This window comes from Grosmannia clavigera, assembly GCF_000143105.1.
Source record: "Grosmannia clavigera kw1407 unplaced genomic scaffold GCSC_160, whole genome shotgun sequence".
NCBI lineage: Eukaryota > Fungi > Ascomycota > Sordariomycetes > Ophiostomatales > Ophiostomataceae > Leptographium > Leptographium clavigerum.
In genome coordinates this window covers 268188-294044 of record NW_014040779.1, presented here as the reverse complement: position 1 = coordinate 294044, position 25857 = coordinate 268188, and the positions used below count along the sequence as shown (strand labels likewise).

General features: G+C 58.5%; 8 protein-coding genes across 8 annotated transcripts; 3 read left to right on the top strand and 5 right to left on the bottom strand.

The window, feature by feature from the left end:
• Positions 1-640: 640 nt before the first annotated feature.
• On the bottom strand, positions 641-1130 carry CMQ_5068 (cytochrome c oxidase assembly protein; the record flags this gene model as incomplete). Its single annotated transcript, XM_014316004.1, has 2 exons — positions 641-1059; positions 1106-1130. 2 exons carry the CDS (start codon positions 1128-1130, stop codon positions 641-643), a joined length of 444 nt encoding a protein of 147 aa, XP_014171479.1.
• Positions 1131-1619: 489 nt separating this feature from the next.
• CMQ_4929 (triglyceride lipase-cholesterol) lies at positions 1620-3655 on the top strand (the record flags this gene model as incomplete). Its single annotated transcript, XM_014315865.1, has 3 exons — positions 1620-1722; positions 1791-1886; positions 2022-3655. 3 exons carry the CDS (start codon positions 1620-1622, stop codon positions 3653-3655), a joined length of 1833 nt encoding a protein of 610 aa, XP_014171340.1.
• Positions 3656-3924: 269 nt separating this feature from the next.
• Positions 3925-7086, bottom strand: CMQ_5039 (isovaleryl-dehydrogenase; the record flags this gene model as incomplete). Its single annotated transcript, XM_014315975.1, has 5 exons — positions 3925-4016; positions 4079-5100; positions 5425-5511; positions 5711-5785; positions 5858-7086. 5 exons carry the CDS (start codon positions 7084-7086, stop codon positions 3925-3927), a joined length of 2505 nt encoding a protein of 834 aa, XP_014171450.1.
• Positions 7087-7386: 300 nt separating this feature from the next.
• Positions 7387-9155, top strand: CMQ_5031 (methylcrotonoyl-carboxylase beta mitochondrial precursor; the record flags this gene model as incomplete). The annotated part of the gene is made up of 2 exons (XM_014315967.1): positions 7387-8955; positions 9033-9155. The coding sequence occupies 2 exons, from the start codon at positions 7387-7389 to the stop codon at positions 9153-9155; spliced, it is 1692 nt and encodes a 563-aa protein (XP_014171442.1).
• Positions 9156-9392: 237 nt separating this feature from the next.
• Positions 9393-11765, bottom strand: CMQ_4923 (uncharacterized protein; the record flags this gene model as incomplete). Its single annotated transcript, XM_014315859.1, has 2 exons — positions 9393-11152; positions 11525-11765. The coding sequence occupies 2 exons, from the start codon at positions 11763-11765 to the stop codon at positions 9393-9395; spliced, it is 2001 nt and encodes a 666-aa protein (XP_014171334.1).
• Positions 11766-16107: 4342 nt separating this feature from the next.
• On the top strand, positions 16108-17452 carry CMQ_4967 (d-arabinitol dehydrogenase; the record flags this gene model as incomplete). Its single annotated transcript, XM_014315903.1, has 4 exons — positions 16108-16261; positions 16320-16386; positions 16642-16992; positions 17155-17452. The coding sequence occupies 4 exons, from the start codon at positions 16108-16110 to the stop codon at positions 17450-17452; spliced, it is 870 nt and encodes a 289-aa protein (XP_014171378.1).
• Positions 17453-17748: 296 nt separating this feature from the next.
• On the bottom strand, positions 17749-22400 carry CMQ_5026 (uncharacterized protein; the record flags this gene model as incomplete). Its single annotated transcript, XM_014315962.1, has 2 exons — positions 17749-22086; positions 22365-22400. 2 exons carry the CDS (start codon positions 22398-22400, stop codon positions 17749-17751), a joined length of 4374 nt encoding a protein of 1457 aa, XP_014171437.1.
• Positions 22401-23664: 1264 nt separating this feature from the next.
• On the bottom strand, positions 23665-25857 carry CMQ_4961 (uncharacterized protein; the record flags this gene model as incomplete). The annotated part of the gene is made up of 3 exons (XM_014315897.1): positions 23665-24593; positions 24681-25421; positions 25854-25857. 3 exons carry the CDS (start codon positions 25855-25857, stop codon positions 23665-23667), a joined length of 1674 nt encoding a protein of 557 aa, XP_014171372.1.

The following is a 25857-nucleotide window of genomic DNA, read 5'->3' as shown; positions in this document are numbered from 1 at the left end:
AAGACGCAGGCTGCTTCTTTCCTTGTTCTTCCCATTACGACAGCTGTTCCGGGGCGCAATATTGGTCGATCGCTGGCGCTAATGCTCTCCGCCGCCAGGACGTGTGGGCCAGTCCGAGAACGGCAAGTGGGCGCATGATAGGCATTTTCGACAACCAGCCTTTGCCCCATGTTACGACTGCGTATCTTTGTGTCGGTTTGGAGGCCAGAAGTACGCCCGAGGTACAACCCGTTTCGTCGTGCAAAGCCGGACTATCCGCAGACTCGCAAGTGTGCCTTTTTGTCTTGGGTCGCTGCGAACTGCCCCACGTTTGCATCAGAAAGCAGTAGACTATCGTATGTATTCTTCCGCCTGTTGTCCCATCCCATACTTTTTTTCAGTCGGCCGGAATGCCGACACAACCACTGGAATCCTCTCGTACGATGCGCATCCCCAATCCCGGTCTATCACGCGAGCACAGGACCGTGAGAAGGCCCAGGTACCCGTGTCTGAGTGGAGAGAGAGTTTAAAGACAAACTTTGGAGCTGCCTCCCAAACGCCCGTTTTCTCTATATCCCGTAGTACTATGAACGATATGGCCACACCTTGTGTCGTGAATTCGTGACGAGCCGATTCGCTGCCTCTGCTTGTTCTCGCCTCCTCATAGCTTCTTCTTGGCGGCCTGATCGCGGCGGTACTGTTCGTTTTCCAGCTCGCGCCAGTCGGGCGGCTCCTTCTCGTTGCCGGACGTGACCTTGACGGCGCCCGCAAAGGCCGACCGGCCGGCGTACAGCTGATATCCGGCGACGGACGCCGTCTCGGTCGACTCGGTCGTGCCGCTAATGGTGCCCGGTGCCGGCGTGGCGTTGGCCTGCAGGGCCTTGGCGCCGGCCGGCTGGTTCCCGCGGAAGCGCTTGCGCATGTCGATCATGCCGCGGCGGCACTCGCCAAAGCCCTTCTTGAGCTGCTGGCAGTGCGGCGACAGCGTGCTGGACAGCGGCTCGCGCAGACACTCGGCGGCCGTGTGGCGCTGCACCATGATGCAGTCGGATTCCTGGAGGCACTGCGCAAGCGCGGCGCCTGGGACAGTCAGAGCGAGGACGAAACGAAAGGGCAAGCAGCGTACGGATTTCTTTGCAGGAGCTCGGCATGGTGGCGGCAGGTTGTCGGACAGCGCATCGGATGATTTGCAAATTCACATTCACATTCGCATTCGCAGTAATTCGCACCTCGACAGAGTCCTGATTGGACGCCACGTGTGGCGCACCACGGCCGCTAAGCCACTGCGAACGTGCCCCGTAGCTGCAGTTCGCGTAGTGTGCCCCATAGCGACTGCTGCGTGTATTACGGAGTCCTCTGTATCAGGCCGTCATTTGCATGTGACATCATCTACTCCGTAATCACAGTCGATATTTCCACACTCGTCAACGCCTCCTATCTTTTCTTGCCCCATCAACCATGATTGGCACCCGGCTTCTGTCTCCATCAACCGTTTAGTCTGAAGGCGACTCTTCCGCTTCTCTGCTCCTGCCGGTGCCGTGTTCGTCATGGCTGTGCCGTTTGTCGGGCGGCTTAATGTGTCAGTGTGCCCAACCGCTCTCAATAGCGGCCTATCTCTCTCTTCTCCCAATCTCGCACAAATGCTAACTGCCGGGACTGCCAGCCCCGAATACACGGCCCTCGTCAGCTCAATCTTTCTAGTTGCCCTCGAGGCTACCATCCGCATCCTCACCCTGTGTCTGCGTACGTCGGTCTGGCATCGCGTCGTCTGTTCCGTGCCCCCTGACTTGTTGATCCTAACGTGTCTGCAGCGAGTTGGCTCATCGATCTCTGCTATCGTGCCTCGCGAAGGATATTTAATCGGTTCACCAGCCCGGCCCAGAAGCGAGCCCAGGAGAAGAAGAAATGTAAGCGTTTCCTGTTTCCTGTTCTTTGTTCTTTGTTCTTTGTTCTTTGTTGTCTTTGTCTTTTAGTCCTTGTTTTCTTCTTTCTCGTCGCCTGTCTCAGATCGGTGTCTCGCCACCCGCACTAACGGGATCTAGCCATCTCGACCTCGATCAGCGATGCGTCCGACTTTGTCGAGCTCTGTCGCGTCTTCGGCTACACGGCCGAGGAATACGTCTTCTCGACCAAGGACGGCTACCTGCTCGGCCTTCACCGCCTGGCCTGGCGGCGGGGCGAGGAGGACGTCAAGGTCAATGATGGTCCACGCAGCGTGGCCAAGCGCGTGATCTACATGCACCACGGCCTGTTGATGAACAGCGAGGTGTGGGTGTGCGCGACCGATGCGCGGCGCTGTCTCCCCTTCATGCTGGTCGAACGCGGCTTCGACGTCTGGCTGGGAAACAATCGCGGCAACAAGTACTCGAAGAAATCGGTTAACTGCTCAGCCGACAGCTCCGTCTTCTGGAACTTCTCCATCGACGAGTTCGCCTTCCACGACATCCCCGACAGCATCGCTTACGTGCTCGACGTCACCGGCCAGCCGTCCCTTTCCTACATTGGCTTCTCACAAGGCACTGCTCAGGCCTTTGCCGCCTTGGCCATCCATCCCAAGCTCAACGACCAGGTCAATGTGTTCATCGCACTCGCACCCGCCATGTCGCCGGCCGGCCTGTCCAACGGCATCGTCGACGCACTCGTCAAGGCATCGCCGCAGGTGCTGTATCTGCTCTTTGGCCGTCATTCCATCCTCAGCTCGGCCACGCTCTGGCAGTCGCTCCTCTATCCGCCGTTGTTTGTGCGTGTCATCGACCTCGGCCTGAGCTTCCTGTTTGGCTGGCGCACCGCCAACATCTCCGCGTCCCAGAAGCTGGCCGCATACCCCCATCTCTACTCCTACACCAGCACCAAGTCGGTCGTGCACTGGTTCCAGATCATCCGCACAAAGTCGTTCCAGATGTACGACGACGACGTGCATCCGCCGCTGGCCCTGCACTCCAAGCACACCAAGGTGGCCAAGTATCCGACGCGCAATATCAAGACGCCTGTGGTCCTGGTGTACGGTGGCATCGATTCGCTGGTCGACATCCGCGCGATGCTGCGCGAGCTGCCGGCCCAAACTGTTGCCACCGAAATCCCGCACTACGAGCACCTTGACTTTCTGTGGGCCCGCGACGTCGACAGCCAGGTCTTCCGCCACGTCTTTGACGCTATCGACAGCTTCACCGGCGCCGAGCATACCAAGGAGGAGTATGCACGCTACCGAAACGCCCGTCACGCGAGCATGAATTCGCAAGTCGTCCACTATCTGCCTGAGAGCAGCGACGCCGTTGACAGCGACCAGAGCGCCCAGAGCGATCAGGACGGCCAGATTGCCGTCACCACGACCGTGTCTGACAAGGCGGTTGAACAAGACAGCCACGGTCATGAGCACACCACCACACCACCGCTGTCGGGCACGGCCGAGACGGTCTCGACGATGGAGACGGACGAGACGGCAGCATCGGCAGCGGTCGTCATGACACCCACGCTGCGCAAGACCTCGTCGCAAAAGTTCCGCAATGCCGGCAGCCTGCGAATTGGCTCGCTCAGAGGCAGCAAAGGCATCAGTGACGGCATCCGGCTCGGTAGCAGCAGAGCCGTGGGAGGTGTGACGACAGAGGCAGCGGTAGGCAGCGCAATCGGCGGGACTTCCAGCTCAGACGAGGGCCGAAAGCGGGCAGCCTCCAAGTAGACGGGACATCAAACATCAGTGCATATGCGGCGTCTGCTGGGTGTTTTGACGGAGTATTATAGTAGTGCTGAATTGGGCGGCAGTTTGCATTTACCCATAGCCTGTTCTCCTTTGACGTCTTTCATTTCGCCCTTTCTGGCACGAGCAGTGGATATCAAAAGATCACGGCATAGATAGGCACGCAGTATGAATCAATTTGCTGAACTTTGTAATTTAAGCTTGAATAGAGTGCAACCGGAACGAATCGGAACTCCAGAAGGCTATCCAGGTCAATCCATCTCGACCAGCACCTTGAGGGCGCTGTGCTTCGAGGCATTGCGGAAGGTATCGTAGGCCTTTTCCATCTCGGAGAATTTGAATTCTGCTGGTCAGTTTTCATTCTGTCTTTTCTGTCCGCTCTCGCCTCGTGCCGTCCAGACTTACTGTGCGTGATCAGCTGTGCCGGGTTGAGGCGCCGTGCCTGCACCAGCTTCAGCAGCATCGGCAGGGTGGCGGTGTCGACGAGCCGTGTCGTCACGCTGATATTGTGATCCCACAGCTTCTCCAAGTGCAGGGTGACGCCGGTGCCGTGGACGCCGACGTTGGCGAGCACGCCGCCGGGCGCGAGCAGCTGCTGGCAGAGCTCGAAGCTGGCCGGCAGGCCGACGGCCTCGAGGACGGAGTCGCAGCCGATGCCGCCGGTGAGGGCGCGGACCTGTTCGACGGCCCTGGCCGCACCCTCGGCACCGCCGCCGTTGTTGATCGTGTGGTGGGCGCCCATCTCGCGCGCAACCCGCAGCCGATTCTCGTCCATGTCGATCGCGATCAGCACCGCCGGCGAGTACAGCTGGGCCGTGATCAGAGCGGCTAGGCCGACCGGACCGGCACCCACCACAACCACGGTCGAGCCCGGCTGCACGCGCGCATTCTGCACGCCGCACTCGTGGCCCGTCGGGAAGATGTCGCTCAGCATCACCAGCGCGCCCGCGTCGTCGTCCGTCGTGTCCGCTGGCAGCACGTACAGGCTCGACTGTGCGTGAGGCACGCGCACGTGCTCGGCCATCGTGCCGTCAATGGAGTTGCCCAGAATCCAGCCGCCAGTCTCGCAGTGCGAGTACATGCCGCGACGGCAGTAGTGGCACGACGAGCACGACGACACGCACGAGATCAGCACCCGGTCGCCCACCGACACGCCCTTGACCGATGAGCCCACCTCCTCGACCACGCCCACACCCTCGTGGCCCAGCACCCGCCCCGGCGAGCACGTCGCCACGTCGCCCTTGCAGATGTGCAGGTCCGTGCCGCAGATGGTCGTCTTCTGCACTCGCACCACCGCGTCCGTAGGCTCCAGCAGCTGCGGCCGCGGGTGGTCCAGCAGTCGCGCCTTGTTGGCACTCTCGTAGATAAACGCCTTCATCGTGCCGGCAGCAGCCATGCGGGTCGAGGTTGAGAAGAAGACCGGCAGTCTGGTCTTGTTGGGAGCAGAAGCAGAAGCAGAAATGGAAGCAGCAGCACCTGGACGAGAAAGAGCTCTTGTGCTTGCAGAGAGAACCAGCGTAGGGACAAAGGCACGGTGAGCAAGACACCTGGACATGGTCCCAGGGGACACCCCTCCAACTTTAAGGGCATTCATGGCGGAAAGTCGGGGTTTGGTGCTGACAGGTCAAGATGTGCGAGTTGGACAGGCACTTGACACTTGCCTCTTTTTGGTAGGTAGACTTTGAACAAGCTGTCCGAGACCCCGTCTTTTGTACTATCTAAGGAAGGCCCGCCATCCGGAGAGAACTGACCCACCGGTGGCCGCATGAGTCGATCGGTGTAGACGGCCGGACTCCATTTCCTCCGCATACGTCGTAGTGGTGTGGTTCCGCGGTGGCCTGACGATCTGTCACATCGGCTTGGACCTGCGGGCCCACAAATTGTGTGTGCGCTGGCTGGGTCAAAGCTCCGGCTTGGGGTGCAGATTGCATCACGTGTTCAGAGCTGTCTCGCCCGATGTACAAGTTTCCGGTCGTCCGGATTTGTTCTATTTGGCTCTGACACTTGTTCTCTAGGTCTACTGCTCAGTGGGCGTACTGCTTGTTGAAGGCTCGGCCGATGACCATGCGACGGATTTCGCTGGTGCCGGCACCGATCTCGTAGAGTTTTGCACTAGAATGTCAGGAGAGAAGAGGAGAAAATGAGGAGGGGAAAAGAGGAAAAAGGCCAGTGGACCAGACGCACTCTCTCAGAATCCGACTTGCCGGCATCTCCTCCATGTAGCCCATGCCACCGAGCAGTTGGATGCAGTCGAGGGCGACCTCGGTGGCGCGCTCGGCGGCGTAGAGGATGGTGCCGGCGCAGTCCTCGGTGCGGATGTCGCTGCTGTCGTCGACACGGCGGGCAGTGGCGTAAGTGTAGGCGCGCGAGGCCTGCAGTTTGGTATGCATGTCGGCGAGACGGCCCTGGACGAGCTGGAAGGACGCAACCGGGACGCCGAACTGGTGGCGCTGGTGGGTGTACGGCAGCGCGAGGTCGAGGGCAGCCTGCATGAGTCCGAGCGGACCGGCGCTGAGGACGAGCCGTTCGAGATCGAGACCGGCCATGAGCACGCGCGCCCCTCCGTCGACGGTGCCGAGGACGTGCGAGCACGGCACGAAGACGTCGTCGAACACGAGCTCGCCCGTGTTGCTACCACGCATGCCCATCTTGTCGAGCTTGCGGGCACAGGCAAAACCAGGCGGCCGGGCAGCTGTGTCGACCAGAAAGGCCGTGATGCCCTTGGAGCCGGCATCCGGTCGCGTCTTGGCATACACCACGATCAGGCCAGCGTCCGGCCCGTTGGTGATCCACATCTTGCTGCCCCGGAGCACATAGCCGTTGCGGCCGTGCTGGACAGCCTCGCGCGCCGTCGTCCGCATGCTCACCACGTCGCTGCCGGCTCCCGTCTCCGACATAGCCAGGGCCCCGATCGTGGTGCCGGCAATCAGCCCCGGCATGTGAGCCGCCTTCTGGGCTGCCGTGCCGTGCAGCTGCAGCTGGTTCACGCACAGCTGCGAGTGGGCAGCGTAGCTGAGCGCTACCGACCCGCTCGCTCGCGATAGCTCCTCCATCACGACACAGTGGGCCTGATAGCCAAGGCCCAACCCGCCGACGTCCTCGTCTGCCGTGATGCCCAGGAAGCCGGCTGAGCCCAGCTTCTGCCACATGTCGGCCGGGAAGCTGTTGGTCTTGTCCGTGGCCGCCGCCACCTCCTCGGTCAGCTCGCGGCGTGTAAATTCCTGCACCCGCTCGCGGAGCTCGTCCAGGTCAGCCTGTGGAGGTGGCACAAAACCTTTGGGGTGCTTGGACGCGAGAGTGCGGTGGTGTGGAGGAGTGCGGGCAGATATGAACAAGGGGTGGAGGGGATGATGGAGAGAATGGAAGAGTGGTCGGAGCGGCTGAAATGGCCGGAGCACTCTAGCTGTGGCCATGGTGAGTTTTTGATGTTTGATGTTGAAGCCAGACAAGGACAGATTGCCAGAGCCGTCAGTTTCTATCCGTTGATAGTCCTTCCGTAAAGCAGGCACAGAACAAACGACACCGGGAAGGAGCGACGAAGCACAACACATGCCAGCCCGAAGCTCGGCTTAGTGTGCGGGGCCTAGCGGCTTGCTTCGGTTAGTGCTGGCGCCCCAGATTTCCCCACGAATCCGGGGATAGCTTCAACTGTGGTCTTGTGTTTTCCCTTTTCCCTGCTCGACTGCAAACACACCCATTCTGCACCCTCAAACATGTCTCTCTCGGCGGCGACAATGCGGTCGCTTGGCTGTCGACGTCCTGTCCGTCTGGCGCGCACGGTGGCCAGTTTTGCGGCTGGTGGTTTTACGGCCGAGGCGCTCTCGCGGCTGCCCACGACCGTCGACGTCTCGTCCGACGGCTTCCGCGAGAACGCGCGGCTGATGCGGGCGGCCGTCGATCGGGTCGAGCAGCTGACGCGACAGGCCCAGCGCGGTGGCCCCGATACGGCACGAGCAAAACATGTGGCCCGCAACAAGATGCTTCCGCGCGACCGCGTGGCCGCGCTGCTGGACGTGGGCTCGTCCTTTCTCGAGCTCTCACCACTCGCCGGCCATGGACTTTACGGCGTCGCCGGCACTGCCGCCGATGTTGCGGCTGGTGGGATCATCACAGGCATCGGCCGCGTCGCCGGAGTCACGTGCCTTGTGGTCGCCAACGACAGCACCGTCAAGGCCGGCTCCTACTATCCCATCACGGTCAAGAAGCACCTGCGCGCACAGGAGGTGGCGGCACAGAGCCGGCTGCCGTGCATCTATCTCGTCGATTCGGGCGGCGCCAACCTGCCGCTCCAGGCCGACGTCTTCCCGGATCGCGACCATTTTGGCCGCATCTTCTTCAACCAGGCCCGTCTCTCGGCCGCCGGCATCCCCCAATTGGCCGTCGTCATGGGTCCCTGCACTGCTGGCGGTGCCTATGTTCCTGCCATGAGCGATGAGAGCATCATTGTCGACCGACAGGGCCACATCTTCCTCGCCGGGCCGCCGCTGGTCAAGGCTGCCACCGGCGAAGATGTCAGCCCCGAAGATCTCGGTGGCGGCCGCATGCATTCGACCGTTTCCGGTGTCACAGACCATCTCGCCGTCGACGATGCCCATGCTCTCGCTCTCGCCCGCCGCTGCATCGCCGACCTCAACTACCCGCCTGCCGACAGCCCGTCCAAAGACGCTACTCCCCCTCTCTACGACCCCGACGAGCTGCTCGGCATCGCCTCCACAAATCTTCGCCAGCCTATCGACCCCCTCGAGATCATCGCCCGCATCGTCGATCACTCTGCCCTGGCCCAGTTCAAGCCAGACTACGGTACCACTCTCGTCACTGGCTTCGCCCGCATCCATGGCCATCGCGTCGGCATTCTCGCCAACAATGGCGTACTCCTCTCGGCTGCCGCTCTGAAAGGCGCTCACTTCATCGAGCTCTGCGCCCAACGTGGCATTCCCCTTGTCTTTCTCCAGAACATCGCCGGCTTCATGGTCGGCTCTGCTGCCGAGCGAGACGGCATCGCCAAGCACGGCGCAAAGCTCGTCGCCGCCGTCTCCTGTGCCGCCGTCCCCAAGTTCACCGTCGTCGTTGGCGGAAGCTATGGCGCCGGAAACTACGGCATGTGTGGCCGTGCCTACAGCCCCCATTTCCTCTGGATGTGGCCCAATGCTCGCATCGCCGTCATGGGCAGCGAGCAGCTGGCCACCGTCATGGAAACTGTCGGCACCCGCAATCCCGATCCACAACTGCGTACTCGCATCGATGCTGAGAGCGATGCCGTCTTTTCTACCGCCCGTCTTTGGGTGCGTTCGTTTCTGTCCCCTTTTTCTGCTCCAGTCTTTTTCCCCCTAATACACATTGCTGACTAATACTGCTCCAGGACGACGGCATCATTCCCCCTCAACACACCCGTCGCTACCTTGGCCTCGCCCTGAGTGCTGCCATGGGTGGACGCAATTGCGTCGCCCCCAATGAGACCAAGTTCGGTGTATTCCGCATGTAGATTTGTATACCGTGTACTCAATTACTGCTATGCTCGCTTGATGCTGTCAAAAACAAATCGCTAAATTAAAACGCATGATCCCGCCAATGCAACCACGCATCATGTCAAAGAATCCTATGCCACAGTCGCCTGAAGCATTGCCCGCTCAGCCACCCAGTCCTCTCGCTCCCGGGACGCCGTTTTACATCCCTTCTTTCATTAGTTATAACAAGAAAAGCCAAAAAGGCCAGATCCGCCTCACCGTCCAGATCGTTGATCATCCCCCTCGTGGTCTCGGTGCCGAGACTCCTGCCACGATGCAAAATTCCCCTGCCCAAGACGCTCCTTCTCGCGATCCAGTATGATGTTGAGCTGACTACGCGTTCGAGCAAAGGGGATGCGAGGCGTCTGTGACGGCCGTGTCGGCGTGAAGAGCTGCCGCTGCACCGGACTGTGCTCGTTGTAGGACGAGCTCTCCACCAGCGGCCGTTCTGCTTCTTCGTCGTCATCCAGTCCCGTCTGCGCATACAGCTCAAACGGGTCTGGCCCTTCTGTCTCGATCAGTACCCCGCTGGCTGCCACCATCGACGGCGCCGCGATCGCAGCCGATCCTATCCCGTGTGGCAATGCTGGCCGCTGGGCCCCGTCGCCGACATGATGCCGCGCGTAGCTGTCCTGTGAGAGCGACCGGCTGAGGCGAGGGGGGATCGCGCCCGGTGATATTGGCGCTGGCGCGCCCGTCACTCCGAATCCCTGTCCAGTTGCCAGTCGTTTCCGCTGGCTCGACACCTCCGGCATGGTATACTGGCGGCTCGGCGTGCCACCTGGTCCGCCCAGAACTTGGCTCACCGGGCGTCGATTTCGAGACGCCATGGAAATTTCCAGAATGCCCGATCCACCAGTCGACTCCAGACTGGCTGACGTTGCAGCTTGTCCCGACGCTGCAGACAGTCCAGGTCCTTGATGGACTACAACGGGCTGTGGACCTCTGGCAGCAGCTGCAGTTGCCAAACCCGTCACTGATCCTACCGAAGCTGTCGGTGACATCAATGTCGGTGACGACGTATACAGCTGCGGACGCACCGGCGGCAACGGAGGCGGCTGTGTTGGCTGCTTTCCAGCAGTCTCTGTGCCCTTCGGCCGTGCAGCTTGTCTCTCCAGGTTTGATGCAGAAGCATGCGCTCTAGGCGAGACGTCCGCGCCCCGATCAGACAATCCCAATGATGACGATACGATGCCCTCAATTTCTCCAATCTCGTCCATCTCATCCATCTCACCGACTCCCTCTTCTTCAACAGCTGTTTGCTCCGACTGGCGAGACGACACTAATTCACGCGCCTCAGTAGCAGCGGAGCCCGTGGAAGAGTGAGAATTGGAGCGCTTTGCAACGACAGCCTTCCGCTTGGACGAGGCCATGCCTGCCACAAACTTTTTTTTGGCGTGCTTTGGCTTTGCTTTGCGTCCATCTTGTTTGGCCGTTCCGGATTTGCTGCTGGGAGTAATAACCGAAGACTGTTCTTTGGGTTTGGGTGTGCTCTGTTCACTGCTAGTGCTGCCAACAGCTGCGCTTGCGCCGGCCTTTAAGACGTTATTACCTTCAACGGCATTGTCACCTGTAGCCGCTCCTTCCTTCGGCTTGTCGTCAGCCGGCTCGCCAGATGGCAATGCAAAGCGAGGTGTCGGGCGTGGACCAGCAAGGGAAGGCCTCGGCTTCTTGAGAATTGACTGCGAAGGTGGCGGCCTTGTGGATGATGACGAAATCTTCTTCGGCTGAACAACGTCATCTTTTTCTCCATGTCTGGTCTTCGTATTACCGATTTCCTGCTGTTTGACGGATTTTTCTGCTGTTTCTGCTGTTTCCGCCTGCTTGGAAGGCTTCGAAATTGATTCGGATGTGGCGGTGTCCGGCTTGTCTTGGCCTGGACTTTCTGCACGCCTTTTGTCCTGGCCAGTCTCGCTTGTTTGCGGTCTCTCCTGTTCCCTCTCTGGTATTCCTTGCTGCTCCATCATGAACTGTGCTGTCATTCTTGGCAGCAAGAAAGGAGGAGCCTTCGTGAAAATCGTGTCAACACACAAAGCGAAAAACACGCAAAACAAGAGATAACCATTCAAGGGCGCTCACCATCGGGCCTTCGTACCGATTTGAAGGACCACGCAGAGGAACAAACGTAGGACCATTCGAGATGTTCTCATACAGCTTTGCGAGCGTTTTTCCACTGAGAAAGCGGCGATCGCTGCCCCAGACATGCCACCAAAAACTCTCCAGACGGCTAGCGGTCGGGTCATACAACCTGCGATGCGTTGTAGTATATACTAAATCGGCATCAATTAGCCAACCGTCCGACAAGTTAGGATAGCCAAAAGAGGCAGAGGTGTAAATTATAACGAACCGCGCCAGTACTCCCTGAGCCGTTCTAGAGGGACGATTTTATAGCTTGCGACCTCGGCATAAATTTCCGATGTGTTCGCGACGATGCCCTTGGGCAGAATCTGGGGAACCCCATTTTCGATAGTGGTGTCATCTCCAACTTGGTTGCTCAATTCTGGGCCTGCCATTTTGTTGTCCTCTGCTGGACCGGGTTGGCACGAGGCAGTAGCAGAACCGCTGTCTTGCGTGCGTGGAGAGGCCATTGGCAGAGTGGTGAGTTGTCGCCCCTCGGCTTAGCAGAAGAGTATCGAGACGATACCGGAAATCAAACCCTACTGCGGCCTCGACGGTTCTGAAAACACGAATGACCTGGTGACAGCAGTTCTGAATAGAGCTTGGCCGACTCACAAGGAGCCAAAAGCCGGAATGGTACGAGCTTCCTTGGGGTACATATTCGTCTAATGGTTCAACAGTGTGAGCGATGAGCTGGCAATCGGGCAATCAGGAAAGAAAATGAAGAGACGAAGAGGAATGAGGCGCGGCGCATTAGCGAGCACAGCAGCAGCTCAAGAGAAAAATAAAGGGGGGGAGGGAGGGAGCGATATGGGGCGGTGTGAAGATGAAGGCCAACGACTAATTAACACGAAGTGAGGTAAGAATGGGGAGAGCCAGCAAACACCATTGGTCCTGACCAGGGCCGTCACAAGCCCGGATTGCCGGACACTGGGGAGGACATAAAATAGCTTTTTTTTCAGCTAGGGGCGAAGCTGTGCGACAAGCGGGCCAAATGGGATGCAGACAGTTGTATAGCAACAGTGGGCACGTTTTGTATACGCGAATTTTGAAAAGACCAGGAATGAGAGAGAAAGATGGTGCAGAAGGGCAAGTAGTTACGTCAAGAAGAAGCAAGCCCTCTCTGCTGAATAGAAGACAGTGTAAGACAAGCCGTGCAGTCACAGGTCACCGGTTCACAAGGCACGGAACACAAGAGAAGGGATCGTGGGCCAGATAGGTCTTAAACAGGGGACACGATATGCCGGGAACGGAGCGGTAAGCTGGTAAAGAGCGGAGTAGGTGAGGAAGAGAGTGGGGGGGAAGACAAGGCAGGGAGAGCAAGGAAGTGCTGTCGGGAGGAAATGGAGAGGGGGCGTGTTGGCGAGGCTCGACGGGCACGCGGACACGGGCAGAAAGTGTGGGGGGACAAGGGGTGAGAACAGACAGGCGCATATGGCTGAAGGTTGCCAAGAGCCTGTGTATATCCGTACGGAATAAGATAGGGTCGTTGGCGGGCGGGGGCGTTGTTGATTGGATTTGGAACATTCTCTGGATGTTCGGGGAAGAGGAGTGGATCAATGCGAAGGCAGGTGGCATGCAGCAGAGGTGCAGCAAGGTACAGCAGAATTGCAGAAAGAGTTGCAGAAAGAGTTGCAGCGAGTGTTGCAGGGAGCGTTGCGCTAAGACTGTGACACAGGCCGAGAAAGGGTAGGGTATTGGGAGAGGCGGTTCGTGGAGGAGAGCACACGGGACATATTTGAGAATGAGGCACAATACGTACTTGTGAACTTGTACAGGCTGAAAACGGAGCAAGATGCAGGTCTGGGTCAGGGTGATGCCTATTGACGATGAGCTCTGAGGGACGTTGAAAGAGCGGACGAAGTGGAGGCTTCTGGTATGTTTCTCGTCGATTTGTCTCAAACAGGCGCGAATCAGAATATCGTCGTGGGATAGGCGGAAAGACGAAAGACGCAGATCGGCTATACTGCGTGATAGCGAGAGGCTGAGACAGCAGGACGCCTGGCACGATGGGCGGGTGGAATAAAAGGATAGAAGCTGTATGATAAATGAAAACAGATATGGTCAGGTGGGAGGGTGGAGAGAAGAGGACGAGATGCTAGCGGCCAGCTAGATGGAGAAAAGAGGAACAAAGAAGGAAGGAAAGGGGATATTTACGGAGTAGGGAAGCCGAGCTCTTGTTGACTCAGATGGGAAGTGGGAGGAGAGCGAGTCTGGTTTGCAAGTCAAACATAGGAAGGCACAAGGGACAGTAAGTTCCGAAAGAGGAAAGAGGGAAAAATGCAAGCAGAACCCCCAATAGAATGGCGAGAATGCACACAGCGAATAGGACTATGTAAAATTTACAAGACTAAAATGCATATAGGCCAGCCAAAGGAAGGCAAAAAAGGTAAAAAGGTAAAAAAGGTATTAAAAAAAAAACAGACTAACAGGCCAGGGGAAGCATCACCGAGAATTGCTCTATCAATATTACGGTGTCTTCCTAATATAGCACATAGAGGCCGCGGCGGGCTGAACCGGGGCAGAACAGACAAGCGGTGGCCTGGCCCATAATAATGAGCTGGGGGCCGTTGGGCTCTGCCCCTATTTTTTTATATAATCTCTTGCGGCTTTTAGGTTGGTTTCCGTCTAGATGCAAGCGGGCTTGGACGAAGGCTCAAGGGGCGAAGTGCTAGCAAAACTAGCCGGGATGGCGCCCCTTGGAAGAGCAAGAAAAAGACGGGCAAAGGATGGCTGGTAAAGAGAGGACGGCGGGCGGCGACCGAGGGAAAAAGCAAGTCACAATGGTAAGATATCTTGCGTGCTTAAGCAGGCCATCTGGACAGGGTGGGTTTGGCTTGGGCCTGTCTGGCTTGGGCCTGTCTGGCCTGGGCTGTCTGGTCTTGGGCTGTCCGGTCTGGTCTGCCCTTCTCCATCCTGCGAGTAGTCGTAGATGATGCAACGCCGCCTTTCTTGTCTCACAGTTTTACGTACGAGAGGCGGCCGCGCGTGGGGAATATGTCGTCGGCGGCCGTCTTTTCTTTTTTGGGGGGGGGAGGGGGGGATTTCGGATTTTGCACTTTGCACTTTGCATTTTGCCCTCTTTGTCTCCTTTGCCGGCCGCGAGAAATCTCTTCTGAATCTCTGTCGTGAAGCGGTGAGGACCGGTCAAGCGGGAAAGAGGGGCAGCCAGTCGAGCACAGACACAGGCCCACGGCAGCAGCATTGCGATGTGGCTTCCCATCAGAAGGAGCCTGACCATATTACTACGTCGTACACAGTGAGATCCATGGTAAGATACCAGGGTCCTTTGGAAGGTCAATGGAAGGAATCAAGGGTGTTTCCGGGACCGAAACGACCGCACTGGCAGGGGGTCATTCGGCTGTTATAGCCTTGCCGGAAGCAACGGGCGGTACGAGGGCAGAAAAGAAAAAAAGAGGAGAAAAGAAGAAAACGAAAAAGGGGAGAAAACTGATGAAAAATCGATGAAAAAAATCGATGAAAAGACGACTACGGAGCATCGCGCGTGGGATGGCTGTGGGGGCGACGGCGACGGCCGGTGGCAAGCAGAAGAAAGAGAAGCAGAAGAAAGAACAAAAGCAGGGCCGCAGACGGTGCCACGCCTTTTGTTTTTGGTTCCTGACCTCTTCATGTCGCTGGACTGCTCACATGCACGCCGCGCGCTTCGTTCCTTGACAGGAAAGTGCCCAGCAAGAGTCTCGTGCCTGTGCTCGTGTGTACGGAGCCCTCGTGTCCCGTGTCCCGTGTCCCGTCTGTCTGCATTATTCGCGCAGTTGTGTCCACGTGGACGGGGCTGTCGAGCGAACGAGCCAGCGGCTTCGCCGAGCTGGCCGCGGCCGGGTTTCCCTTTTGGGCCACATATGTTGTTGGAACAGAGTTCAGCCGTGGCAATGAGCACCTAAGATACGGAGTACATCCCGTCGCATCCTGCCCTTAGCGTCCCGTGTTGGTCTCGCCGTTTTTCCCCGTCTGCCGCCGCCCTTCAGCCTTGCTGCCTTTTTGCGCAGAATCTTAACGTGTGCGAGCGGGGCTTTGGCGAGGCAGCTTCGCAAAATGGTGCGGGGAACTAGCGCCAGGGGCTTCGGACGGAATCATCGTCGCGGCTGGCCGTCGTATGGGATGCCTGCAAGACGGCGTCTCTTGGTACTTGGTGCTTGATGTGCGATGTGTTGCCCGATCTGGAAACCCCAGCGAGTGCACGTGAGCGGCCTTTGACGTCAGCGCGTGTCCTACGGTCAGCATCGTGAGAGTGGGAAGGCGCGACCAGGCGTTGGCGGCCGCCGTTGCCGAGGAAGTCCGTGGCAGTAAGATACGAATAAGGCAGCCGCGAAAAGCGGGGTCTAGAGTCTTTAGGCCTTTAGACGATGCTCCGTAACATTACTCGTAGGTCTAGGCCCAGATCGAGGAGGGCGACTCCGCCATGGTCATGGGGCACGCGCTGAGAGGGGGTGACATCCCACGATGTGCGGCGCCTGTCTGACGGGAGGTCAGCAGCAGAAGGACGGAAAAGATGTGGGAAATGTTGCGATCGCAGCCTGCGACGCGTTCGACCCATTCGGCCCGGCTCTTGCGTGCTCTCGGCCCTGTGTGTTTTGTGTGTTGTGTGTGGTCTATGTTATTTGTGTGATTTGTGCTCTGTGCTCTGTGCTCTCTGATCTCAGTTCTACCTTGCTTTGTCTTTCTCCATCGAATAACAGCACGGTTCCATCACCCATGTTTGCTTCTAGCAGTTTGCGGTTTGTCTGTGGCCGATCGGCCGTGCTCAGCCTCGTCCGAGCAAATGCCTCTGTCTCTGTTTGCCCGTTGCGACGAATGTCCACATCGGCCCTCTCAACCATCGGCCCGCCCAACTTTTCTCTCAGAGGCAAGCTCGTGCTCCTCACTGGCGGTGCCCAGGGCCTCGGCCTTGCTATGGGTCAGGCCATCGTTGCCAGTGGCGCAGATCTTGCCCTGGTTGACTTGAACAGTGAGGCTCTTTCTGATTTTACCTGTTGTGATCATCCAAACGGGCTGACGTCTACTAGAGCATGAGGCCCAAGTCCAGGCTGACCTCATGATGGACGCCTTCGAAGCCAAGCATCCCAACCAAAGGTTCTTTTTTGTTTTCTTTCCTCGCTTCGCTCGCTATTCTTCTTCTTCCTACCAACGCTCGTTTCCAGCTCGCTCGATATTCTCCTCTAATCTCTTCCTGCTTGCTCATTATTCTTCTCCTTCCTATTAGCTCACTTCTCGCTTGCTCGTTATTCACCTCCCTCTTGCTAACTCTTATTTTCCGCTCGCTCGCTCGCTATTCTCCTCCCTCCTAATTCTCCCCTCTCCTCCCAAATTCTCCCTGACTCTTACCAGACCTCCGATCGTCACTGGTCACTATGCCAACGTCGCCGACGAGACCAGCGTTGACGCATGTGTTGCCGAAGTGGTTGCCACCCACGCAGCCACCATCAGCGGCCTCGTCACCTCGGCCGGCTTCGTCGAGAACTTTCCGGCCGAGGACTACCCACCCGCCTGTATGCGTGCTCTCTGGGCCGTCAACGTTGACGGCACCTATCTGTTTGCCACCGCTGTCGCCCGCCACCTGCAAAATGCCCGAGCAGCAGCAACGGTCGAGACTGGCACCGGAAAGCAGGTCCCCGAGGCCAGCATGGTCCTCGTCGGCAGCATGAGCGGTGCCATTGTCAATGTGCCCCAGCCACAGGCGTAAGTTTTTTTTCTTTCCTCGCTTCGCTCGACTCTTTCTTTCTTTCCTTGCTTCGCTTGATTCTTTCTTCCTCGCTTCGCTTGATTCTTTCTTTCCTCGCTTCGCTTGATTCTTTCTTCCTCGCTTCGCTCGTTAACTCCTCTCCTGCTCACCCTCCACAGCCCCTACAACATCTCCAAAGCTGCTGTTCGCCACATGGCCGCCTCTCTTGCTGTTGAATGGGCCTCTGCCGGTATCCGCGTCAACTGTCTCTCGCCCGGCTACATGCAGACCCCTCTGACCGCCGCCCTCCTCAATGCCGACCCGGCTCTGCGCCGCCGCTGGATCACCGGCGTGCCCCAGGGCCGTCTCGGCCTGCCCGCTGACCTCGCCGGCCCGGTCGTCTTCCTGCTTTCTGATGCTGCCCGCTACGTCACCGGCGCCGACCTGCGCGTCGATGGCGGCTACACCCTCATCTAGCCTGGGCCTACTTTTAAAAAACGAGAGAAACACGGACTTGCGCAGAAATCACCAGAGCCACCTTCATTCTATTTGATTACTAAGCCAACCCCATGCCTTCCGGCCTCTAACCTCCGTGTGATATATGAGTCGAGCCGTGTCGCATAATCCTGCCAAAGAAAGACCAATCAAGACCAACAGAAACCAAAAATATACTTATAAGACCAACCAAGAGCAAAACGGTATAGTGAGTGAAAGTGACCCAAGGAAATAAGAGAGAGATTGCCTATAATATGCTCGGCCCTCCCGCTGTTGGATTAGTCATCCAGTCGGAACATTCTGCGCAGCGCCGGGAACATCTTCTTCCTCCGTTCCGGCAGCGAGCCATCCAAGGCAGCGCCGGCCGAGACGGACGCCTGGTAAGTCCCGGCTCCCGCATGCACTCCTCGCAGGGGCCAGCTTCTGTTGTTGTCGACGTTGCTGCCGCTGAGGACATAGTTCCCACTGCTGTCCTCATCGCGATCGCTGCTGTTCCGTACCGCCTGCAGCTCTCGAGCACTTCGCTCCAGCTCCGTGTCGCGTCGAGCCGCACTTTCTGTCATCCGGCCGTTGCTGGTGTAGCCGACGCCACCGTTCTTCTTGCGCCGTAACGCCGACATGAAACTGCTCGTGCTGCTCAACCGTCGATGCCGCAGCTGCTGCTGTTGATCTGGGCTATTTGCCATCCCGGTCAACGACACCCCCATCTCGCCACGGCCGGAACGAGACCGCCGAAGCGTCGATGTGGCCGACGAGGCAACACCCCGACGGCTTTCTGGTCCCGGCCGCCTTCCACCGGCCATTGCCGCCGCTTCTTCCTCCTCCAGTTCTTCTGGCAGCGGAGGGCTCAGGGACCTTCTGCCACGACCACCTGCGCTGCCTGGCCGCAGAGACATGGCCATTCGGTGGCTCGAGTTTCTCGAATTAAATTTGGTTGCTGCCAGGCCTTTGAAGGCATCGTCGTCGTCGTCTTCGTCGTCACTCGAATCGGCAAACCGGCTGCGAACCGCTGCACCACCACCACCACCACCGTTGCTCACTTTCCTGCCTGTCGCATTACTGCCAACCAGCGTGTCGTCATCCTCGTCGCTGGAATCGCCAAAGCGACTCGACGGCCCGTTCTTGCCGCGCTGTAGCAGCAGCTTACTGCCATTGGACCGGCTGACCGACGAGAAGACGCCGCCTCCACCAACTGGCTTGTTTGTCTTGCTGTCCCGAAGCGACTTGCGAAGCTGTGGCGGTTCCGAGCTCTGTGTGTGCGAGCCACGCAGCGTTGATCCTGCTGGCGACAGCGACCGCAGCGAAAAGCGGCTGCTGCGGTTTTGTTCTGACGACGCGTTGGAGTCTCGCCGCATCGTCTTGCGAAAACCACCACCTCCACCGCCTCCACTGCCACCGTCGTCGCCTCGTGACCGCTTGAAGCTGCTCTCGCTGGAATCTGAACCTCGGCGTCGCAGGCTTACAGTACTGGCTGCACTGCCGACTGACCCGTTCTTCTGTCCTGTCTGTCGAGGCTGCGCCTGTACCGACTCCTGTCTGTTGGCCTCGCGCATAGATCGTCGGATCCGCGGGAGTACTGCTTTCGATGGCCGCACCTCACCGTCCGCCCAGCCCTGCTTCTCGGCCGCCCGCGTCTCGGCTGCCTTCTTCTGTCTTGGCCGTTTCTCCAGCGTCGCCTCCTCAAGGTCGCCATCGGCCCCGGCCTCGTCCCTGGCGGCCAACTCCAGTTGCGCACGCTTCTCTTCCGAGAGGCTGCGCCAAAATGCCTTGACTTTTTCCCAGTCGTCCTCTTCACACCCCTGATCGGCCTCCTGCTTGGCCGGCTGGGCCGGCTTGTCCGCCGGAGACGGCAGCCCTCCGATGTCTGCTTCGGCCACCTGCGCTGCGCGGGCCACCAGGCCTGCTGAAAATGGGGGCGGTGGCGACTGCTTCTGCTGCTCCGCAGGCTTCTCGGACTTGGGCTGCAGCGGTGATAACGCCGCCCGGATCGGGCTCTCCACAACAGCATTGAGAGACAGGAACCCGTCGCCCTCCATGTCCGACAGATCCTCGTAGGCATCGCTATAGACGCTGGTGTCCGTGTCGTCTTCGTCCGCTTCGTTCGGTCCGGGCTCCTCTGGCACCGTCGGCATCGGAGCGGCGAGAACCGTCCCGGCTGACTGCATCGCCAGCGGGTCGTCTCCGTCTTCCGCACAAGATTCAGCCATGACAAACCCTGCTTTTGTCGGCGACGATCCGCTCCGCGACGTGCTGTCCGATTCCGAGTCCGGGAACATGCCGGGCACATCAAAGAAAGAGCCGGTAGGACTAGGCTTGGTTGCTTCGGTAGCCACATCAGCCTCAACCTCTGGCTTGGTCGCTTCAAGGCTCTCTTGACTTGCGCGGGTGACCGATATATCCGGAAGCAGAGGGGCGTTTCGTTTGCTTGCAATGGATGAGTGAACAGCTGGCGTTGCGATGGGAGTGATGTCGTCCTCGTCCTCGTCCTCGTCCTCATCTTCATCCACTATGTCTTCGTTGCTGACCGTGCTTGTGTCACTGTCCGAGTTGTATCCGCAGCCGTCGACAGACGTCACGACAGGCGGTAGGGGCTCCCGGTAGCGTGACGTGTTAGCCGTATTCCGGGGACTGGTTGCCTGCTCCTGCAATATCTCAGAGGCTGCCGGCGATGATGCGGGATGGGGCCGCATCAGTGCCCGCTCTTCCGGCTGCTTCGTCTGCACAGGTGCTCGCTCTCGGATGCTACCAAAAGACGGCAAGGCCGGACGTGGCTTCATGATCTGGTCATCTTCCAAACCTGCGGCCGCGTCGTTCTTCCTGCCCCGACCAAGACTGTTGAACCATCGGCGGTGTGCCGGCGGAACGGATGTGCTGGCCGGCGTTTCTGTTGCTACCGGCAGTGCAGATGGCAGTGACACCGACTCCTCCTCTTCCTCCTCCTCGTCCCGGTGCACTAGAATTGTGTTCTCGTCCGTGAAGCTGACCCGGTTCGACTTCTTCGCCAGCGTGTGCTCTTTCTGCGGCGGACACGCAGCTGCAGGCTCCTTGGACCCGTCCGCCGGAGACGGATCTCTCGGCGAGTTCGCGTGCTTCATGGCAGATTTCCGCGGCGAGATCGACCGTGGTGGCGGTGAGTATCGCTGCACGGTGAGTCCGCCCGAGACAGGCGCGAAATGGGCGGTGCGTCCAGCGTTGTTCGGCTGCTCTCCTTCACGCACATCGACCGTCGTAGGTTGCCCATGCTGCTCATGGCGCCTTTCCTCTTCCTCCTTCTCGCGCTCCGGCTCCTCTTTCACACGGGACGGCCGCTTCAGCAAGAGTGGTCGTGCTACTTCTTCTGTCTGCGAAGATTCGATGCGGCTGTCCTCCTTGTTTTCGGTCTGAACTCCCATCGGCACGGCTGCTGCTGTCTGGGGAATTGCAAGCGAAGACACCGACGAGGATGGCGTAGATATGGATGTTGACAGGGCTGGGGGTGGCTGCAAAAACTCGTCCAACTCCCTCTCGGCTGGGACCTCGGTCATCGGCTCAGTAGGGCGTGTCTGGACAGCAGGCGGCGACAAAGCTGGAACGCGCAGTAGATGCTGTGGTGGAGAATCATGTGTCCGTGTTGTGGCGGCCTTGGTCGTATGCACGCCGGTGTGTGATGGCGCGGCCTTCTTCTTGCGCGGTCTCGTCTGCTCTTCGATCTCCAGAACCTCCTGTTCCATGAACAAGAGCTCAGCCCGTGGCACCATTCGTCGCGAGTTTGGGTCGTACACCAGTGACTGGTCTGTCCGGCTCGATGCCGTTGTGGCCCGGCTCGTCGATGCTGATCTCCGGTGGCTCATCATACGGCCGAGCGAGCTCTTGGGCGTCCGCTCAGTCGAGGCTGCCCGCATTGGCGGTCTTGCGACAGGCACCGAGACGACGACAGCGACAGGTTCGGTCTGCGAAGCGTTGGCGTTGGTCGGCAGTGGCGAGCTAACTCGGGCGCGGCTGGGATACGAAAAGTTGATCGACGAGCTGCGACTGCTTGGGCGACCGTCCTGGGCCGATGTCTGCACAGGTGCATAATCACCCACGACGGCACCGCCAAACCACGAGCCTCGAGCCGTCTTTGGCTGCTGTGTCCTCTGTTTCGGTACAGTTGGGACAGTTGGGAGTGGAGGCACCGATCGGCTTCTGCTGTCGAGAGACCGTGAATGCGACTGCGCGTGTGTGGCTGCGACAGCCGCACTGGCAGCCACGCTCTGAGTCCTGTCGTGACCTGCAGGCAGCGAAGAGGCTGAGGCGGCGGCAATGGCAGCAGCCGCTCTTCGCGCATGGTGTGGACTGCCCGAACGGAAAGACCGCTCGCTCATCGACGACGCGCTTCCTTTGCGCCGCAGCGTCGGCGCTCCTCCAGCATTGCCCTTGGCACGTCGCAGGGTCGACACCGGACTGAAGGCACGACGCGAGCCCTGCGAGGAGACCGACGCACTACGTCGCAACGTGCGTGCCGTCTGCACCTCGGCAACATTGGTCGGTGAAAGCGGAATTGCGCGGATGGCGGCGGCGGCGGCGGCCGACGAGAGATGGAAGGCAGAAGCAGCAGCCGTGGCCGCATTCGGATCGACTGTCGCAGATGTAGCAGACTGTGCCATGTTAGCCGTCCGTTGAGGGTCCTCAGAAACGATGCATCGATGTTGTTGCTGGCAGGAAGCCCGAGAAGAGGATGTGTGAAGATCGGGGCGACGATGACGACAACGGCCGAATCGCCTGCAAAACTCGCAAAAAAAGCCAAGGGATAGACAGCTGCCCAGAACCCGGGCCATTGCCGGCGTTGGTGGCGCAGGGCTCGCTATTTTCCCCCCCTCGATGAGAGTAGCGCCTGTCCGTCGTGTCTCACGCTTCTTTCTTTCTGCTCACATACCGTGTACGGCCGGCGTTTTCTGCGGGAGCCAAACATGGCGCCGGCGATCTGCAGCTCTTTTATTACACTTCACACCGCTCTGCTCTGTGAAGTGTAATAGTTTTCGTTGCCTTTTCCGGGCCCGTCGCCTTGTCAGATGTGCTGGAATCGCTGGCAGCTTACTGTGGTCAGGCTGCTCTTTCACGCATTGTCGCCCGTGACGTGGACAGGGTTAAAGAAAGCTGGAAAGCACTGTCGTTGGATGGCGTCCGGCGAGTCGGCGGGTTTGCATGCAGCCCGCATGGACAGGATGCGCTGTCAGAACACCTTGTAATCTCGGCCGCGATGCTTTTCAGTGCAATCAGATGATGGCAATTGCCCGGACTGTCCACCCAGAAATTGAGAGCAGCCCAGATCTCGGCGAGTGGGTCGGTATGTTTGGGCAGGAAGTACCGGCCAATTTCATGGCTGTGCACCGTCCAGCTCCTGCTGTGGAAAAAATGGCAGCTCCTGCGCACTAGTTAAGCCGCTAGCCAGACCATCCCAGCTGAAAAATTGAAAAGTGCCTCGACAAACAGAATACCATCGGTTGACGTGTACCTGCCCAACGCAACCCTCCTGCCGAGGCCATGCTGTCCGACAGGCACGCCTCCACGCTCTAGGAACAGCTCACCAGACCGACTCTTCCACGACCCGTGAGGTGGCCTTGCTCGACCAGCTCCTCGGGTTGCATTCGTTATGTAAGCACTTCCGCTGTGGACCTTGCTGTCTTGGAGCCGGCATGGGAATAGTGTGGATACCGGAGTATAAGAACTCGTACTTACGTCATTGTCAGCTAGGTGCAAGATGGATGCCATGCATCGTTCTATGTACGGTCGGGGCTCTGAAGCTTGAGCCGGAACGTCTTCAGCCGGTGGCGACGAAGCTTCCATCAGATTCGCACTGCTGGCACCAGCCAGCTGTCTTGGTAAGAAATGGAGCTTGAGTACTCCGTAGAGTGTCTGATGTACTCCAAAAATGTAGCTAAAGACGAAGGAAAGCGGGCCAGCGGCCCTTCCCACATGGCCTTTTGGTGCGGTCATGCCCAACAACAACAATAAACCCCGGATCCCAAGGAAAAGCAGAAGAAGGTAAAGGCGCGGCGTCTTAAACTTCAATGACAAGAGGAGAGCTTGTGCCGGTTCGTGGTACAAGATACAAACGGCCTATATGACATGTGCTTCTTCGCAGACTAGCAACTTCTAAATCTGACCGGTCCTTCATCGACAACTCAACCGGAAGACGTCAACTTTAGTCCTGCTCATTCAATAAAACCCCGATCCTAGCTGACGAATGGTTTGCAGTAATGGTCCGGTATATGTATAGCCTGCAGCCGGAGCGTGCATCCTCCAGATAGTTTTTTCGAATTCGTCGTGCCACCCCCATCTAGCACTGGCAATAAGCTGTCGAGGACGCCACCGTATACATCTTCTTCGCCGCCATCGTCATCGATTTCATAGAAGCCTTCGCCATTGGGGACGTCGTCTGGCAGCTCGTCGCTGACTCGGCCCCCCTGCGCCTGGCTGTCTGTCGAACTCCCCGTTTTGGAAGATGTCGCTGCCCTTGCAGCTTTCTTGCCCTTGCGGCCGCGGGCCTTGGCCTTGTCCAGCAACCGCTGCCTCTCTTCAGCCTGCTCTCGCTTTTTTCGTTCCCTCAGCTCAAACGAGCGGATAAAGCTCTTTGGCTTCTTCTTGTAAAAGCTCTCATATTCGCAAAACGGGCAAATGTAGAACTCGCTTGACGGCGAAGTGACCGCGTTCTGCCGCTGCTGGATGCGCTTCCGCTCCCTGGCCTGCTTAGCAAGCTCTCTGTCGAGCTTCTTCAAGGCGGCCTTTTCCGATAGCTTCGCTTCGCTGCCATCCGATCCTCTCAGAGACCTGCCCGCCGCGTCCGGTTCGTCGGACCTATCCAAGCTTTTGTCGCGGCCGCCTTCACTCCCCGGCTGCCCATGGCCGCCACGAAGTCTTCCCTGTTGCCACTGTGATGATCCGGTTGGGATCTTAGGGTCGGATCCAGGCCACATGAGGTTGCCAGGTACTTGTGACGTGCATGTAAAGGTGAATTGAGCCGATGCCGGACTCGACATCACCGAAGGCTGTTCCCGAACATGAGTGGTATTCTCTTGTTCACGTGACGCTTGTTTTTCTGCGTTGGCAATGGCATTCGATATAATGCCTGTGCTTGTGCTATGGGTCGGCATTCGGTCGGCTTCTGTATTGATTAGCTGTTAGCATAGATGCCTTTGAGACGCGTTGTTTTGGGTCACAAATGCAGAGCATGCACCAGAAGCAGACCTACCCAACGGTGTTGGCCATGGGGGCTGTGATTTCCCATTTCTGCCCGACCAATTGCTCCCAGCCTCTGGCAACGGTCGGAGGGGTTTTCTTCCGTTCCGGTTCCGGCCATAGCGTCCCCTCCCCGGCCCAGATATACCGGGAGCTGCTGCTACGAAACTGGCGGAGCCCGAATAGGCACTGGACAGAGAGCCCCCACTCAAGGTATCATCGTTTGTGGTTGTAGATAAAGGCCCTGACGACACCGAGTGGATATCGGTTGACGTGTAACTCCCAGCATGCGAAGCATCGCCAGCAGTGGGAATCTTTCTCTTCTTCTTGTTGTTGGTGTTCTCGAACGAGTCGTAGCCGTCGACGGATGACGCAGCCGACGGCGCCGCCTGTTGGCTGTCCGGTGGGGAGGGTATGAGGGTGGGTTGGTGCCGCGATATGCGGTTCACGAGTCGAACAACGCGGGAGGAGTTCAGCGGCCCATCTCCGTCACTGTCTCGGCGTACTTGAAGGGAGTTTGATGCATCTGGGTATAGAGCAGTGCCGGGAGGTGTGGTGGCCGTTCTGCGATGATTGAGCACGTTTGCCCTCTCCAAGGCCGCAGGCACGTCGTCCTTCAAGCTGTATGGGTAGTAGAAGAACGGAGACCCCGAAACGTGAGCCGGCGGAAACTGAATAGAGTCGGCAACATTGGGAGACAGGCGTTCCCGAAGGCGACGCTTGGGTAGCGGGTAAATCAGTCGGTCGGGGAAGACTGACGAAACGGTTTCAGGCGACATAGTATGAGCGAGTCCTGGAAGAAGGGAAAGGTCGTTGCGGCGAATTAGCCAGAGGACCCAAACGCAGCTGCAAAGGACAAACAGGGTGAGAAGGGGTGAAGGGAGCAAGGTCCAAGTGTGCCACTGTTGCAGACGCTGGGCCGAAATAGAGATATCCATCTATGGGGGAGGGGGGAGGTGAAAGCCGCCTGCTCGGTTCTCATCTTTCTGAGTGGGCAAAAATTGTGCGGAAGCAGAAACAGGAAATTATTGAGAGGGCTGTGTAGAATTCAAGGTCGCACAATGTCGGTGTTGGCCACAACGGAGGAACAGTATAACGAGAGAGGGGGGGGGGTGAAGTGGATGGAATAGAAAGCCAAAAAAAGTGCAGAAGCGCTTGTAGGTGGAGGGGACTATGTCATGCATACCCAT